This window comes from Ictidomys tridecemlineatus, chromosome 10 (genome assembly GCF_052094955.1).
Source record: "Ictidomys tridecemlineatus isolate mIctTri1 chromosome 10, mIctTri1.hap1, whole genome shotgun sequence".
Taxonomy (NCBI): domain Eukaryota; kingdom Metazoa; phylum Chordata; class Mammalia; order Rodentia; family Sciuridae; genus Ictidomys; species Ictidomys tridecemlineatus.
The window spans coordinates 30,935,518-30,951,595 of NC_135486.1; the positions used below are offsets into that span (position 1 = coordinate 30,935,518).

General features: G+C 45.1%; 1 protein-coding gene across 11 annotated transcripts in view; it reads left to right on the forward strand.

Moving 5' to 3' along the window:
• Ppp1r12b (protein phosphatase 1 regulatory subunit 12B) overlaps positions 1-15,468 on the forward strand; it is a 215,713-nt gene extending 200,245 nt beyond the window's left edge. For 6 of the 11 annotated variants that reach the window (XM_078022592.1, XM_078022593.1, XM_078022594.1 and 3 more), the window contains 2 exons: positions 2,715-2,889; positions 8,144-15,468. In XM_078022592.1, coding sequence (XP_077878718.1) covers positions 2,715-2,849 — 135 coding nt within the window. In that variant the 3' untranslated portion in view covers positions 2,850-2,889; positions 8,144-15,468. The remainder of the gene's footprint in view (positions 1-2,714; positions 2,890-8,143) is intronic. The other 5 variants (XM_040276742.2, XM_078022595.1, XM_013360787.4 and 2 more) reach the window with 1 other exon arrangement.
• Positions 15,469-16,078: the final 610 nt, after the last annotated feature.

The window sequence follows — 16,078 nt, forward strand, 5'->3', positions numbered from 1 at the left end:
GTCACACCAACATTGCATTGGTGTCTATACCTTCTTTGAAAACAAAAACTTCAAATATACAAATATAAATGTTATCAAATTAATATCACTTCTCTGTAGGAATCAAAGAAAATCCTTGTTCAGCTCCAAGTTCTCTATTCAGGCTATTTTTCATTGTGACCAACTTTTCTAGAGTGGACAAAATTTGTGTGTATTAGGTAGCCAGCCAACAGTGCATGCAACCATCTTGTGGGACCCAGTAGAGGCTGGACCTGTTGATCTCCATATTTTTGCATATTTGTACAGATGCTCAAATCTCCCTGGTGCAATCAGTAGGGAGCAGTTTATGCGGCTGACCTCCAGTGAACCTTTAAAGAGGAAGTGTTCAAGGACACAGAGTAATTTTGGTGCCTATTTTTCTGACTCTAGCAAGTAAAATACAAAGGCCAGGTGAAATGGGGAACCATGAGATTGGCTCACCCAGATGTATGTGGGCTCTGTAGTTGTGAGTTGGGTTGTGCCCCTCTGGCCTTTACCTAGAAAGGTAAGTATTCATAAATTCTCCCCAGGAGAAACCCCACCCAGATCCTGGGCTGGAGCAGGATTACATGCCAGCTTTTGACAGACGTGTATGTCAATGTAAAGCTGTGCTGGACTTGCACTTGGTCCTGGGATGTTCCCTCATCTGATCTCATTACTTTTCTACTGCATCCTCCATTCAGCATCAACCTCCTTGCTAGACCTTCTGCCCTTCTTTTCCCAGGTCCTTGCATGACAGAAGCCCATCAACCAATCTCCTTTTAGATTGGTCCTGGGATTTTTACTTTGCTTATTTTGGAAACATCACTCGCCAACCCACCCTTCAGCTGTGCCCTTGTCCACTCTGCTCTATGCCCTGCACTCTTCCCCATCTTCTTGCCATGTTCTATAGGACATGCTTTCTATAGACTACTTTCTATAGAACATTCCACCAGTGTTTCCTGCCTCTCTCACGCTGCTAACTTGCAAATTCTTCTACTTCAGTCTGCTTGTATTCACATGTTAGATTGAGTCACCTTCATAGTTCATGTCTTTAATATTCTCTGGGAGGCAAGGACCACTTCATATAATGCTAATGATTGTGTTGAAAGCTTGGTCCAGTGTCAACACCAGTGAAGGGTGAGAGCCAGGGACTTTCCATTGGTTCTTAAATTTGGTCCCTGCCCATCTCTTTAAACTTTTCCATGTGCTGCACCATGATCTCCCTCCTCTGTCCCCTTCATGACTGAGATGCTTACAGTGGGCAAAGAGGGTTGCCCAGTCCCTCCTGTCCAGTGGATCTATGGAATTGCTTGGCTATCCTACCTCTTTGCAAGATAGTTATTCTCCCTTTGGAGGGAAAGGGATATTCAGTGATTTGTCTCTGCTTGTTTTTCCTTTTCACTGTTTTTCCCCTCATACTACCTTTCATTTTCTGCTTTACTCCCAAACCTTTACTCCACTAATCTTTCATTTCTATCCTTCTCATTGTGTGGGTATGGGAAACATTTCTCTAATACCTGGTGATCTTTTTGTCATCATTGTAACCCAGAATTGTCTGTCCTCATCCATGAAACTCCATTTGCATAACATAGTCATTCCCCTCCTCCCCAAAAGCTGATGGCCTCAGTTTCAGGGTCAGTGCAAATGATCACTTAGGAAGGACATGGAGCAGAGTAGGCAGGCCCGTAATATAGTCTCATTTATTGAAGTCTTTAAGTCCTTACAGGGTTTTAAGAAAAATACCCATGGGCTGGTTGTTCTATTCCATTTACAACACTGACAGACAGTAAGGGCTGGAATTGGCCCAGCCACTTCCATTATCATTTGGACATTTATGATTTCTCCACTTTTATGTGCAGAAACTTCCAGTGTACGACTCTTTTTGTGAACACCTTTAAGCAGCTCCCAACCTCAGCATTAACTCTGACAGAGGGAACACAGTTAGCTATGAACTTAGTGATGCATATAATCATATATCAGGTCAGACGAAGGTCAGCAGCTCTGGGATCCTAGAATGCAGAGGAGAACTAGCAAGGCCAAGGAAGCTTCCTCCAAAGCAGGTTAGAGCGCTGACAGTTGTTTATTATTTCACTATGTGTCATTTCATCCTGCTAAACAGTACATGCCATATACAGAAAGCAGTTCAGTAACAGACCCCTCTCTTGTTTTCCTTGTTTTGTTTTTAAAAATTAAAAAGAAAAATAAAGTAAGGAAAGAATCCAGAAAGAAAACAAATAGGAAGTATGGAGAGAAGATGAGATGAGAGAGAAAGAAAAGGGCAGCAGCTGGATTTAGGAACACACCAAGTCCTTAGTTTGACAGTGACATGGAGGGTCCCTGAGGCTGTGGCTCAGCCTATGAATTTGGTTCAGAAGGCCCCAAGCTACTTGGTGGACTGTCATTCTCAAAAGTGATCCAGATATGCATTTCAAGTGTCCAGTTGTATCCATATGGCCAACCATCAGCGCATTTAGGCCTCAGCCAAGAATCGCAGACATAGCTCTCCCCTCTCTGGTGCTTTTCTCCACCCTCCCTCAACCAACATACATGATTTGCTCTCATTGCTCCTGCCTCTCTCATTTCCTTTCTAGCATGAAAACTAAAAACAAAAACAAAAAATCACATGGTTTTTTTGTCCTACTTTTTTCTCCTCTGGTCTGTCTTGTCTCTTTCTGTCTTGTCTGTCTTTCCCCTCCGTGTCTCACTCTCTGCAGAATCTCCACCAGCTAAAACAGATTCAAACTTTGAAGCAGATGAACGAGCAACTGCAGGCTGAGAACAGGGCCCTGACCCGAGTGGTGGCCAGACTCTCGGAGTCCATCGAGTCCTCGGACACCCAGGAGCTCTAGTTATTGCCCTTCCTCTCCACCTCACTTCCCTCCTCCACTACTCCAGGCAGGTTTACTCTTCTTGTTGGTTCCAGAAGCCCTGTGCTTATCCCCTCCATAAGAGCCTCTGTGCAGGTTCCTGTAAAGCTTGGTCATCTGGAGGTGGAGGGAGCCAGGACTGAGACCTTAGAATGGGAAATAACAGCATAGGTCGAGGGAGGCGGTGGGTAGACTCGCATGGGCCAGCGTACATTTAGTAAGATAACTACATTACTTGTCCTTCTCCTAGATACTGAATATGTATTTTCTAACTCGGTTACACATAAATGTGCACACGTGTGGTATGCCTATACCTGTGTACATTCGTGCACATATATTTCTTTGGTAGGGTCATTCCCAAACTGAGATAGATCTTTCCCAGTCAACTGCAACTTGGTCCCCTACATCAATTGGGGATAGTTGTAGACTCCAAATAATGGTTGGGTCTGGGGTAATAAAGGACAAGAGCTCTCAATCCTGCCTGCACGTTAGACCCACCTGGAAACTGTTGACATATGCCAGTGCCTGGGCCCGCTCCAAAGAATCAATGGTTTGGGTTGAGACCCAGACTTCAGTATTTTTTTTTTCAAAGCTCTACTGTTGATTCTTTTGTTCAACTAGGGTTGAGAACCACAGCCATTTAAATTCCAGGCAGAATTAAATCCTTGCATATGACAGCATAGGCAGAGAGGACTAGAACCAATGGCTAGAGCCATTCTGGCCCAGCTCTGCTACCAGCAAAAACATCATGCATCCCACCATCATAGCAGAACTGAATAGCATCCTTTGCCTCCTTCTGCAATAGTCTTTGCTTTCTTCTCCCTCCTTGGGAGGGATTTTTCATCCCTGTCACAAATCTGGGCCCTAGAGATGTGTCCCTCCCCACCCTGAGTATGGGCTGAGGCAGAACGCAGTCTATATAAATGAGACCCTCAAATAGCAAGACCCTCCCTAATAGGGCTGACTTTGCAAGGAGATGACAGGCAGTGGAGCAGAGAGCAGGGATTTATTTTCAACTAAGAACAAAAAAATGTGTTTGGCAAGCTGGAACCTTCCCCTGGCTGTGGATCTGAAAGACAAGCTCATAGACAGCTTGTTTTCTCATCCCAAGATAGTGTGATGGGGTCACCACTACCCTGAAATGAGTTTTTAATTTTCAGCAACAATCTAATTAGTCCTGACCAGGGCCTTTTTTTTTTTTTTTTTTTCCCTGCCTATTTGCTTTTGCCTTCAGGGTCAGTAGCTGGCAACTAATATCCACTAGAACTGAAGCACCCAAATTACCATAAGGGCTGAGCTAATATCCTGCTGCAGATGCTATCACAGGCTGAAAGAAAATTGAAAGGGAAGTGCTACCATGGGCTGGCAGTGAGCAGCCACTGTTAGGCCTGCCTACCTCCATGCTTTAAAATTAGCCTCCAGATTCCTGGAAAAGGGACTAGGGATTTAGCTCAGTTGTAAAGCACATACTTAGTATGTATAAGGCCCTAGGTTCAATTAATCCCCAGTGTGCATGCGCACATACTTGTGCGCACACAGATTCCTGAAAAATTCAACTTGGGACAAAGTAGAGACCCCCAAAAGATGTCCCAGTTATTTTCCCCTCTTTGTTGCAAGATAGTATAGGATATGGGAAAAATTAGATCTCATCCTTTCAGTGGTTAATAACCATGATAAAGTCAGTTAGGGCTTATGCTGAGTGCTTTATATGCTTTTTCTCATTGAATCCTCAGAATTATTGTACATATTTTTTTAAAAATACAGTCACAGATTATGTGTCCAAGGTCGCTCAGAGAGTTAGTGGTAGAACCAAAATTCACATTACCTATGTTAGGTTCCAGAGTCCATGTTCTTCGCCCTGTGATTGGAACTGTCTGCTTATTTGGCACAAAGTTTTGGCCGTTTGTTAAGCATATGGCCAAAACATGCAAGAAGGATCTATTAAGCAACTACAGTACCCAGTACTGCAGCTGAGGGATGAGGGACAGACTTCTGCCTTCTCAGCACTCCAACTTCCCTGCGAAAGGTTAACTTTCAAAGAACATTTCCCTGCCAAGATTCTGCCCACTGTAGGGAATGCCATTGCCTGGTACATGACCTTCTGTAGAACAGATTGCAAACTATGACCCACTCCTATGGCCCATGAGCCCTACCAATAGCCAAAAAAGAAATCAAAAGGAGAGTATTTCATAACACATGCAATTACATGGAATTCAAATTTTAATGTCCAAAAATAAAGTTTTACTGGAACCAAGCCATGCTCTTTTGTTTATGTAATATTATTATGTCTGGGGCTGCTTTTGTGCTACAGCAACAGAGACTATGTGGCCTGCAGACCCTGAGATGTTTACAGAAAAACCTTGCTGACCCCCACTAGAAGGAAAAATGAGATAACTAAGCCAAACTGGCAGTGTGATCAAGAGATTTTTCACCCTGCCCTTTTCTTTGTTTGTTTGTTTGGTTGGTTGGTTGGGTTTTTTTAATAATAGTCCCTGGAGAAAACTTACCTCAGCATGTAGTACAAGCCACTTACTAACAAAATAAAAGGGAGGATTCCCTTCCCACCTCCCATGTAGTTGGAAACAAAGAAATTGAGGCAAGACTGATCTGAAACCCTCTTGCCTTCAGCCAGCCTTGCCCTGGAGCTATCTGAAATTGCAGGCCCCCGTGTCCCCTTTTTCTTTAACACTTTTCTCAGTAGGCTATAAGAAGTAATATTTGAGGAAATCCGTACTTATTTGTCCAACTTTCTATACCTCAAACTGTGGTAAGCTAGAAATCAAGAAATTATGAAGCTGAGGTTCAGAGAGTTAAAATGATAAAGCTTTGTTAACATCCTCATATAGTGCTTTCACATATGTTCTTATTTAATCATTCTTTAACTTCAAGAAAACATCAGATAACACGTTCATTTCCCCTTCTCTCTTTTGAGAGTGAGGTTTATGAGGCTTCCCTCCCTCAATTTCTACATTCCTCTTGTACTTTTTGACAATCCCTTAAGATATCAATTGTAGCATGTTGCAGCTGTGAAATTGCCTTGTTCAATTTTTTTTCCCAAGGAATTGAGTTCTTAATGTAGAAATAAATCACCAAAGCTCAATGAGTTGTTTGTACATTTAAAAAAAAAAAAAAAAGGCAACTCAGTTCTGATTGGACGAGACACTAGGCACTGAACCGTAATCCACTGCCATGTATAGCTGCTTCCCGCCTGTGGAGTCCTGTCATGGAAATATGGTTTTCATAGTCTCATCCAGCCTGCAGTCCACAGGATGGGACATAGGAAAGAGGTGGGAAGGTGAAACACTGTGAGGCCACCCTGGGCTGTTTTCTGAAACTCTGATTAAGATGAGTTTCTGAGCACTGGATTCTGATGGGTACACCTGCAGGGATGGAGGCATGAGGAGGTAGCCAGAGCCTTCCTAGTTGAGTTAGAGGGAAGAAAGGCAGGGTCAAAGGTCTGGAACTTTCTTTTGACATTTTCTGAATGAAAGTCATCTATGTAAGGCCTGTAGACTGTTTGCCCACCCTCGAATATTCATGGGCAAACTCCTAGTGGCCCAGGAGTACCCAGTATCCAAAAGCACATTCTAGATGTCCACACACCCCCATACTCTCACCTCCTGTTGCCCCACCACGTCCCTACCTTCTGAGGGAGTAGAATGGTTTATACACACAAAAATGGAAATGCAGAGACGTGGTTTGCCTAAAGTAATACAGATCATTAATGGTGAAGGCTATGCTGGGCTCTGTTTCCAGACTGAGGCTGTTCCTGGGGTTTGGGGTTTTCCCACCCCTGCCTCCACCTGTAATGAAAGAATGGTCTTTGAAGCTGGGCACACCTGAGACCAATATCAGCTGTGCCACTTAAGTAGCCTGACGCCTTGGTCTAGTTATGAACTCTTCATTCCCTCATTTGTAGAAATAAGAATAGAAGTGTATCTCAGATTCACGAGGCCCTAGTGAGACCCAATAGCACACTGCTTCCCACCTCAGAGATCCTTGGGGTTTTTCCTTTTGTTCCCGTTACAAATTCTTTTTTTTTTTTTGGTTGTTTATGCGTGTATGCTACACGTCTGTACGTGCACAGGTGGACTTTGTGTAAGTAGCCTGCCTCCCTGCAACGCTGAGGGAAAGTTAGATCCCTAAGTGGTCGTAGCAGAGGCAAGCGCTAGAACTAATAGGTCTCATAACACCTGGGCCCAGGCCACCTGTTTCTGAGGGTGTTGCCTGCCACAGGGGTCCTTTAGGTTTAAATGACTGATAATCCTGCAACATCTGCACTGACAGCAAAGATGTCAATTTCTGTAGCCTCCCTGGCAAAGAGGTACTTACCCTCCAACCTAAATCTTGCTATCAGTGAGGCCCACACATAAAACTACCTTTATCAACAGTCCATTAGGCTGTTTCTAATGCATAACGTATTTATCAAAGTGCTTTGATGACATAATAAAGACTTGGATATCTAAGCTGGAGCTTACTTTTCCTTTGTTCCACAAGATGGGCAAACTTCAAAGATAGTAGAATTAATAGAATTGAATCGCCACCGCCTCTCTCTCTCTATAAGCATCTGTTTCCTGGAATTATAACACTATCTCCTAAAACTGCTCTAAGGCCTCTAGGTTTTTCTTGATAACTATGGGTGGAGAGTATGCCTAGTGTCCACTGTGTGCCTAGTGTCCACTGTGTCTTGCAGCTGTGTGACCACATCTGTGAGTTCCCTGGGGTTTAGTGATTGAAAGTGGGTATGTGTAGTATGACCATTGAGATTTGGTGGAAGGAGGGCCCTTAAATCATCTTGTGCACATGGCAGAAAAGGCAAGTTCTGTCCCTCAGCCTGCATTCTTTTTTTTCACTGGCTGTGAAGCAGTGTCCTCATTTAACTCTTTTGGATCACCAACAACTCCTTTCTGAATTCCTTCCCTATGTCCTCATTAGCCTACTTTGGCACTCTCCAGTTTATCTAGACTAGAGGTGAGTTCAAGGAATAATTGAAAATAGCCATTGACTCAATAGAGTAAAAGGATATCTAGTGTGGAACGTGAGCCTGTGTTACTAATCTTCCAGCTCAAAAGGTGAGGGGCTGCTATCTCTAAATATGAACACCACCAACTGAGTAAGTAGGAAGAGTCAATGGAACTTTGTTTCTGGGAGAAGAGGGGATGACAGCTCATTACATGCACATTCTCAGAAGGCCCTGCTCCCCTGCCAGCCGTGCCTGGTCAGGAGGGTAGGGGAAGCAGTTGCACCAGGTTCTAACACACTTTTCGCTCTGTCACCTACAGGTGTTAACAGAACTGAAATCTGACAACCAGAGGCTGAAAGATGAAAATGGCGCCCTCATCAGAGTGATCAGCAAACTGTCCAAATAGACAAGGCTCCAGGTGTGAGAAGGCATCTGCTGCCCTGCCCCTCATTTCCAGCCATTGCCTTCCAGCCAAAAGAAGTGAATGTTTTGGTGGAAGGAAGGGGACACTTCTCTCTGACCCTCTTCAGTCACATCCTCTGCACTGTACATTTTCTCTGCACTCTCAATGCCCTGTTCCTCCCACACCCTCACCCCAAGTTTTATGACAGTTTTAATTGAAGCATGATTGTGATCATTGGAGCCATCTGGAAAAGACCCCTCGGAGCACACCAAGCTCAGCTATGGACCTAAGCTTCCTGCTGCTCTCCTACTTTGTCCACATTGGATTTGGTCCAAACACATAAGACATGCCTAGCCTTTATGCTGACCCAGTATCCTTTAATATAAGTGAGTCTTGTGGTACCACTCCAGGTTCCTGTCTGGGGTGCCAAGAGAAATGGCAGGATGTGGAATTAATCATCAGCCTCTGGAGCTGTGTTTCTTTGGAGTGCAGGGGACAGTGACCGCACTGAAGCTCTCTGTTCTTCACCTCTCAGGAACTGGCTTATATTTTCTCCTCAGCAACCCAGAGCCATTCCTGACTAGTCTTAACCCCTCTTCTTCCCTCATGCCTAACCTTTATCCAAGGCACTGATGGCCCTGGCCTCACTTATTCCTTTACCTTCTATCCTTTCGTTCTTTCTCTCCCACACCCTTGCCTCCAGAGCACTCGACCTTGGTTTTTTGTTTGTTTTGTTTTGTTTTGTTTTGACCATTGTGGAAGATCATTACTCTGAAGACTAGAAAATCATGACTCTGGTGCTTCATGAGCCCTGTCTATAAAAAGTGAGACCATGGCAGAAGTGTCAGCCTGCTATTCACATTTTCCACTTATCTTCCCCCTGAAAAATGGTTTTTCTTATTAGAAAATCTGGGCTCCTTATTAGAAAATAGCTCTTATTAGAAAATCTTATTCCTTATCAGAAAAGTAGATACCCCATTCTGCCTGATCTCTCTTTGATGAGGGAATTTTCCTCTCTTCACCTGGTGCCTCTTGCAAATGAGATATGAAGTCATTGCAAGGAGACCTGTAAGGTGGGGAGGGCAGACTGTTGGGAGCTGGGCAGAGGGTGGAAGTTGAAATACATATTTGGTGAAAGGAAAGTATCTGAGGACACTGAAACATGACGACAGAGAAGACAGTGTTCCACTGTGCTGTGAGAATAGTGGTGGATTGGATTGTTTCTGGTGGTTAGATTAAGGGAAGAGATATTTGCATTCTTAGAAGTTATCAGGAGACATGGTTGCTTGATGAGGTTTAAAGGGAAGAAGTCCTTTTAACGCATGATGAGGGTCATGGAATTTTAGAGTGGCAAGGCCCAGAGGTCATTTGGTCCAGCTTTCCATTTTTGTGTCACAGGGACCCCTGCTACCGCTTTGACCCATAGTTAGATAGCCTCTGGTGGCTGTGCACTTACTACTTGAGGTTTGAGCAACTCTAATCAGAGTTTCTCCTAAGACCAGCTGAAGTCTGCCTGTAGGCCATGTCTACCCTTCATAGCTCCTTGAAGTGAGAGCACTTCAGATCCATGTGGATGGTGGTCTCTTCTTCACCTGACATCAATCCCACACTGCCCTAGTCTTTTCAGTCACTCCTCATGTGACATGCTTTTCATACCTGTCATCTTGGCCATCCTGCTTTAGACAAAACAGCCTTTTAAGATATCTTTCCCAGACCTTCACAGAGTACTCCATAACCCCAGCGCACAGTTCAATCATTAGTTCTCCATGAGACAATTAAGGCATATAGTATTTGCTTTTTGGAGGAGTTGCATCCCTTGGTTCACCTTGAGTGTGCAGGTCACTTAGAGCCTCATTGTAGGGTTGCCAGTGATACTCAGTGCTGGGAGCAGTCTGTGATACCTCTGTCTGTCATTGTCTTCTGAAAGTGTCGATGGTGTTCTCGATAGTCCTCTGGAATGCCCATGCTCTTTTCTCAGAATCTATAATTCAGGAACAGTTCCAGAATAGTAGCCATGCCTCCTCTGGTAGAACCTCACTTTTAGAGTATATAAGATTCTCTCTTCTGTTCCTGCCTCTTTTTTTTTTTTTTTTTTTTTTCATTTTTTTTCCAGGAGAAGCTGCTCCTATCTTGGAATTTTATATTATAATGTGGGTATTGTAAGCTCAATTCTCAGGGAATGCTGGATTAGAGTGAGAAGTGCCATATCTTCCACTGTAAGCATATCCTTCATTCGGGGGAAAAGAAATCAACAAGGATTGGCTAATTGATTCTCCTGGTGCCTCTTGGATATGGAGGAAGTGGAGCTGATTGCCTCTTAAGAAAAGAAAACCAGATTATTAGGAAATATTTGTTATTCTTCTCAGTTCCTTAGACCGAGTAAAGGAATTGCAGAATTCCCTCAGATCCCTTTGTGCCTTTTAAAGTATTGGAGGCAGGTTCTCAAAACTCTTGAATTGGTGTCTCTCCCCCGCTGCTCTACAGCAGCCTTTCATGTCAAAGGTCTCTTCTTGCCAGGAGTCTTTCCTTGTGTCAAGAAGTTTACAAGCTTTTTAATCTCAGGAATACTGGATTCTATGGCCAAGAACTCCGAAAGTGTGAACCATAGTTCACACTAAGGTACAATTTCCTGAATTCACTATTTCAGGCAATTGTTCTTATGCCATTGATTTTATTAGATAACATTCTGAATCCTGTTCTCCTATAGAGAATAAAACGTCCTTTCGTCACAGCTGTATTGACTGGAAGCCATACAAGGTGCTGGGTGTAGGCCTTTTAGTAGCAAGTTACCTACTATTGGTCTCCTCAGTCTCCACTGCCCTCTGCATCCTTGCCTGCTGGTTTGGGAACTCATGAGCACCCCAGCAGCTCAAGCTAAGTGAGTAGCAGCAGGCTGGCCAGCAGCGAGAGGCTCAGCTCTGTCACTTTAGTCTTGACAGGAAGACTGTCAAGACTGTCTGGAAAAGAGAATTTCTCAGTTCAACTTCACACCCTCTGTTCCCACTGACTTGATATTTTTCAATAGCCAAGCCACACCTTTGGGAGTAACGATTGAGGATTCCAGAGATTCTCTGGCTAAAGTTTGCCTATTTGTCTTTCAGAGGCTGCTGATCCTTTTCAGATAGCCCAGTCCTTTTCAGAAGCCCCAGGTGTGATGACCCCAGCCCCATCCTAATCTCTAGCATAAGGCTGTGCATATCTCAGGGTACAGCTACTAACAATTCTGAACAACAGACATGTCCCAGGTGTCCTTAGAACATTCGATTCTCCACTAGGCCAATCTCATTGGCTATCTCCTAGATACTCCCTTGCTGTCTATCCAGCTGCAGGATATTTGCATTTCTCTTCTGTGCTTTTCCATGTTTAACGAGATCTAGATGCATTTGATGCTCTCGAGGCCGCTGGTGGGTTTCATATCTCTGTTTGGAACATTTCACTTCTTCTCCCTATCCCAAACAAAGCATGTGCTTATTTGACAGTTACACCAGGAAGCAAGGAGGCTACAATCCTACTTAATAGCTGTGGATCCCACACAAGACTGGGTGAACTACCAGCTGCTTCTCCACCAAGAGCATTTAACTGATTTCAGAGATGAGGAAGGAGAAATTCTCAGCCATGCACTTTGCTGTGCCTCTGGATGTCTGGCAACTTTGCAGCATCTCTTAGCCAAAGAAAGACACCATCTCCTCTCAGAGAAAAGCCAGTTGTTTCTGGCCAGGCCACTGTGCAGAAGGTCCCCACAGTGTTGGCACTCTTTAGGAGATGGGCCTGGGTGAGCAGACACCTGGGGAAGAGAAGACTGTTCTACGTGTTGTGTTATTCTGCTTCCAGCCACTTCACACCTTAAAGGGAGGCCTACAGGTTCAGCAACAAGGCCCATGGAAAGGGGGAGTTCCTGTCTGCCCCAGCAAGTGAGTCACTACTGCAGCTGAACAGTGAGGGATCACCAGGAGTCCAGAGTCCTTCTCTTCTGGATACCACCAGGGCCACTGAACCCCATCATTTATGCCCACACTGCACTTACCTTGGCACACAATCTCGTCAGTCAGAGGTCCCTGCTCAAATCTAAGCCCAGATCTCTCTCACTATTCTGATTTTTAAGGCAGGTTCAGACCCCCTCAAAGATTTGGATTCCTGTGACCCCGTAAATGAGGCAGCTGTGAGGGGAGAATAGGCGACATGAAAGGGTAAACCCCCAGGAACCTGAACATCAGTGCTGGGGTCAGCTCTTCTATTAGCCGTGTGACCTTGGGCAAGATTACCTTTAAATTCTCTTGGCTTAAAATTCTGTGATTTATTCATTCTTAGGAAGAACAGAACATTTCTTATACTTGGAATTTCTGCTTCAAAAATTCCTTCTTTTTAACCTCAAAAATTCAAGAGCAAAAATTCTTGTTTTCTTCCAATTCAAACTGTTTAACATCAGCTCGTCAAGACTGACTTCTCATCCTTGCTGGAAAGTGAGTTTGGTATTAAGGATAATTGAGTGGTGTTGCAATTGCTTTCCCTCCTAATGTTTTGGTAAGAATATTAAAACCTGCAGAGGTGGAAATTGGAGCTCATAGGGAAATGGATAGAAAGTAATTTGTTGTAGGCAGCCTTCAGACAAATTGTTTTAATAGGAAATAGAGCTGCCGCTTCACAGGTCCTCAACCACCTTTCCTCGGCTTCCTCAGACATGGCCTACTCTGCCTCTTCGCCCCAGACAGACAAATTGATTGCATTGCTGCTTAGCACGAGCTGGTCCCTGGTCTTGAACTCTGTCTTGCAACAGCAAAGGAATTTTCCTCAGTAAAAAAAAAAAAAAATTAGTTCCTTTGAGCTCCTCTGGATTCTGGTCTCTCAGAAGTAGGAAGTTCTGGTTCTGTTCAAGGCAGGCTTTCCTTTATAGCAGGTCTGCAAACGAGACCAGCAAAGTCAGAAGCATTTACAAACCACACTGCCATGTTGCACAGAGCAGCACTCAGCTCTTGCAAGACTCCTGTGGGTCTAGTGTGAGCCCAGTGAAAGGGCAAAGACCCTGGGTGGGGAGGTGGCCCCCAGGCAGCATTGGAAAAGAGACAGGCAGGGCTTTGAACGTGGAGCAGGGTAGAGGTTGCAAGCACTGGGAGGGAAGGAAGGAGGGAGCAAAGCTTCAGCGTGGAAATGAGCTGTGAGCTGGTGACTTTATCCTCAGCCTCCAGCTGAGCTGAGATTCTAATCAGCTTCCCTAATGGGTATTGACACTGCTCAGGAGGAGACCCTATCAGGGACAGGTATTGATCGCTGTGTTCTGATTAGATTGGAAAAATAGATCAACTTCACTACATCCCAGGAAGTCATTGCCACAGCTACTAAGGAATGAGGTGTTTTTTGAAATCTGAGAAAAAACAGCAGAGACTCTTGACCTGGCAGCCAGCTGCAGCATAGTGAAAGAAGATGTGCTCACTACTTAAGAGCGGACATCGAGGGTCAGAGTTGAACTGAGGAATGGCTTGCAACCCAATCTCTGGAAACCTGCAGAATTCCTAGGGAAGAACAGTTGATAAGAAGCAGGGGTGTCTAAAGACCACAGCACTGATGCGTGTTCTGTCTGGCTTTCCTTACAAAGGCTTGACAATTTGAGGGTCCTCTTCTAGTCTGAGTGCATAGACACGTACATGCTAGCTCGGAGCTTCCAAAATGAGGTCTCGCATGTTCTTGATTAGAAATGAGAACTCAGAAACCAATTTTATTCAAGTATATTATTCTATCAGTTCATATTTTTGGCCTTTCCCCCTCCCTTCCAGTCCCCCAAAGGACTTTTCTCTCATCTGCTTATCATTTTGGACTGTGAATCTGCCAGAGTGATATTTTGTTATTTCTCCTCCAAAATTTCCCCTAATGCTGCCAATAAGATTTTATGTGGGTGGCCTTTAAGTTGACATCAGGATGCTCTTATGTCCTTCCAGTAAACATACTTCACCCTTCCTCTCCCTTTCATCTTCCTCCATGTTCTTTTTCTTTGCTTTTCTCACGTGGACCTGATGGTGCTTAAGAAAAAGAGGTGTTCCCTAATCAGCCAGGATTCCTGGAGTTTCACATCCAACAGCCACCTCTGCCATCCCCCTTCCCATTTCAAAGATTGCGGACTGTGCTAATGGCCCCTCGTCACCCTTAGGGTTCCTTCCTAGCCTGGCCAAGGAGACCAGGTAGCATGTCTGGTTTATCCCGTCTTTGTCCTGAGAGAGCTGACTGGTTCCAGCTTAAGGCAAAAGTGTCTTCTCTGCACACCTGGACGGGCCTGGCAGTGCATCTGGCGGTGGCAGCTCAGCCCACTTCTGCCTGCAGGATAGGGGATTCGGAGAAGGCATGTAACTGGGGAAGCTGGTGAGAGCCTCTGGTGTGGTCCCGGGACAGAGCACAAATCCTGAACAAGGGACTTGTGAGGGTCAGCACGAGCTCGACTCCCCCAAAATACACCTGCTCTTGCTGTCCCTCCCCCAAGACGAGCCGACTTCAGCTTGTCCTCTGGTGCAGAGGGCCAGGTGAAGAGAAATTGGGGGGAAAAGGACACTGGGCGGCAAGCTGCAGGGCACGGGAGGGTTCAAGAAGACACAGCCATCCAAAGCACACCCTTTTCTAGCCAGCATCCCTTGAACTCCCGAAAGGTTGGACACCACCCAGCTGGTTCATGAAAGAGGCTGGACTTCCCCAAGGAGGGAAGGAGTGTGCTTCACCTTGCCTCCCTCTTCTAGGAGAGATGTGTCCTCTTCTCAATTGAGTGGTTCAGATTCAGGCTTTGACTTTATGGTTTTCTCCCTCTTTTCTTGCCTCTGCCCCTACCTTGATCAGACAGGGGTGAAAAGAGCTCATAAGAACCACCCTGGTGTCTCCACACTGATCCCACCTCAGTGACAGCACCGTGTGTCTTTACTCTTTCCACCCTTCCTTCCGCACCTTACTTCCACACCAGATGTAAACTGTTCTTCAGCTGAGGTGTGTGGATTAACTTTAGTCTGTTGTAAATACACCTGGGGAGGGGGCCATTTCGGGAGGGGAAGCCGGATTTGCTTTGTGAACTGAATGTATTTTTATGCAATTTTGAGTGGCCTTTCAACCCTGAGATATGGATGATTTTGTTTTACTGGTTGTTATTATATAGCATTAAGTATTCTGTGTTTGAAAGTTTGGTAATAATAATATTCACATCTATATGATGCCTGTAAACACAACAGTATTTATAAGTGAGTAAATAAAACTGTGTTTTAACTTTGTGCAGTGAGACTGATAGAATGTCACATCTGTCAACGCCCCTCCCCATGGGGGCCTCACCCACCAGCTTCCTACACCTCCCTCCACTTGGAGGTCTTTTCTCAGGACAGCCACAAGTGAGTGGCCGGCCTTAAGGACAGGTCTCTGAGAGCACCAATGTATTTCCTTAGTGTGTCAGGCCCAGGAAAAGCCGACATCGAAGGTTCAGCAGAACCGTAAGAAGACATCAGGGTTTCAGATGACCAAGAGCAGGGCTATTTCCTCAAAGGCAGAAAGCACCCATGACGAGAGTCTGATCCCATCTCATGCACACTGACCTCTCATACTTGGGCAGGCTGTGTCCAGAGAAGAGGGGCTTTGTTTGGGCTCATGCAAGTCTCTGGGCACCACCTAGTCCTCTGCTGTACACATACGGGTTTTCACTGGGTCGTTTGATTCAGGAGACCTCAAACCTCTCCCTAGATCCAAACAACAAATGCAGTTAACTTGGGGGTTACTGGAGGTTAAACTCAAACTCCAAATGAAAGAGCCCAGCCCAGGGAGGAGCCGCACAGGCGCTGGCAGGGTTTGTGGGTGGGTGGCCAGCCAGGTCTGCCCTTGGGCAGCCAAGGT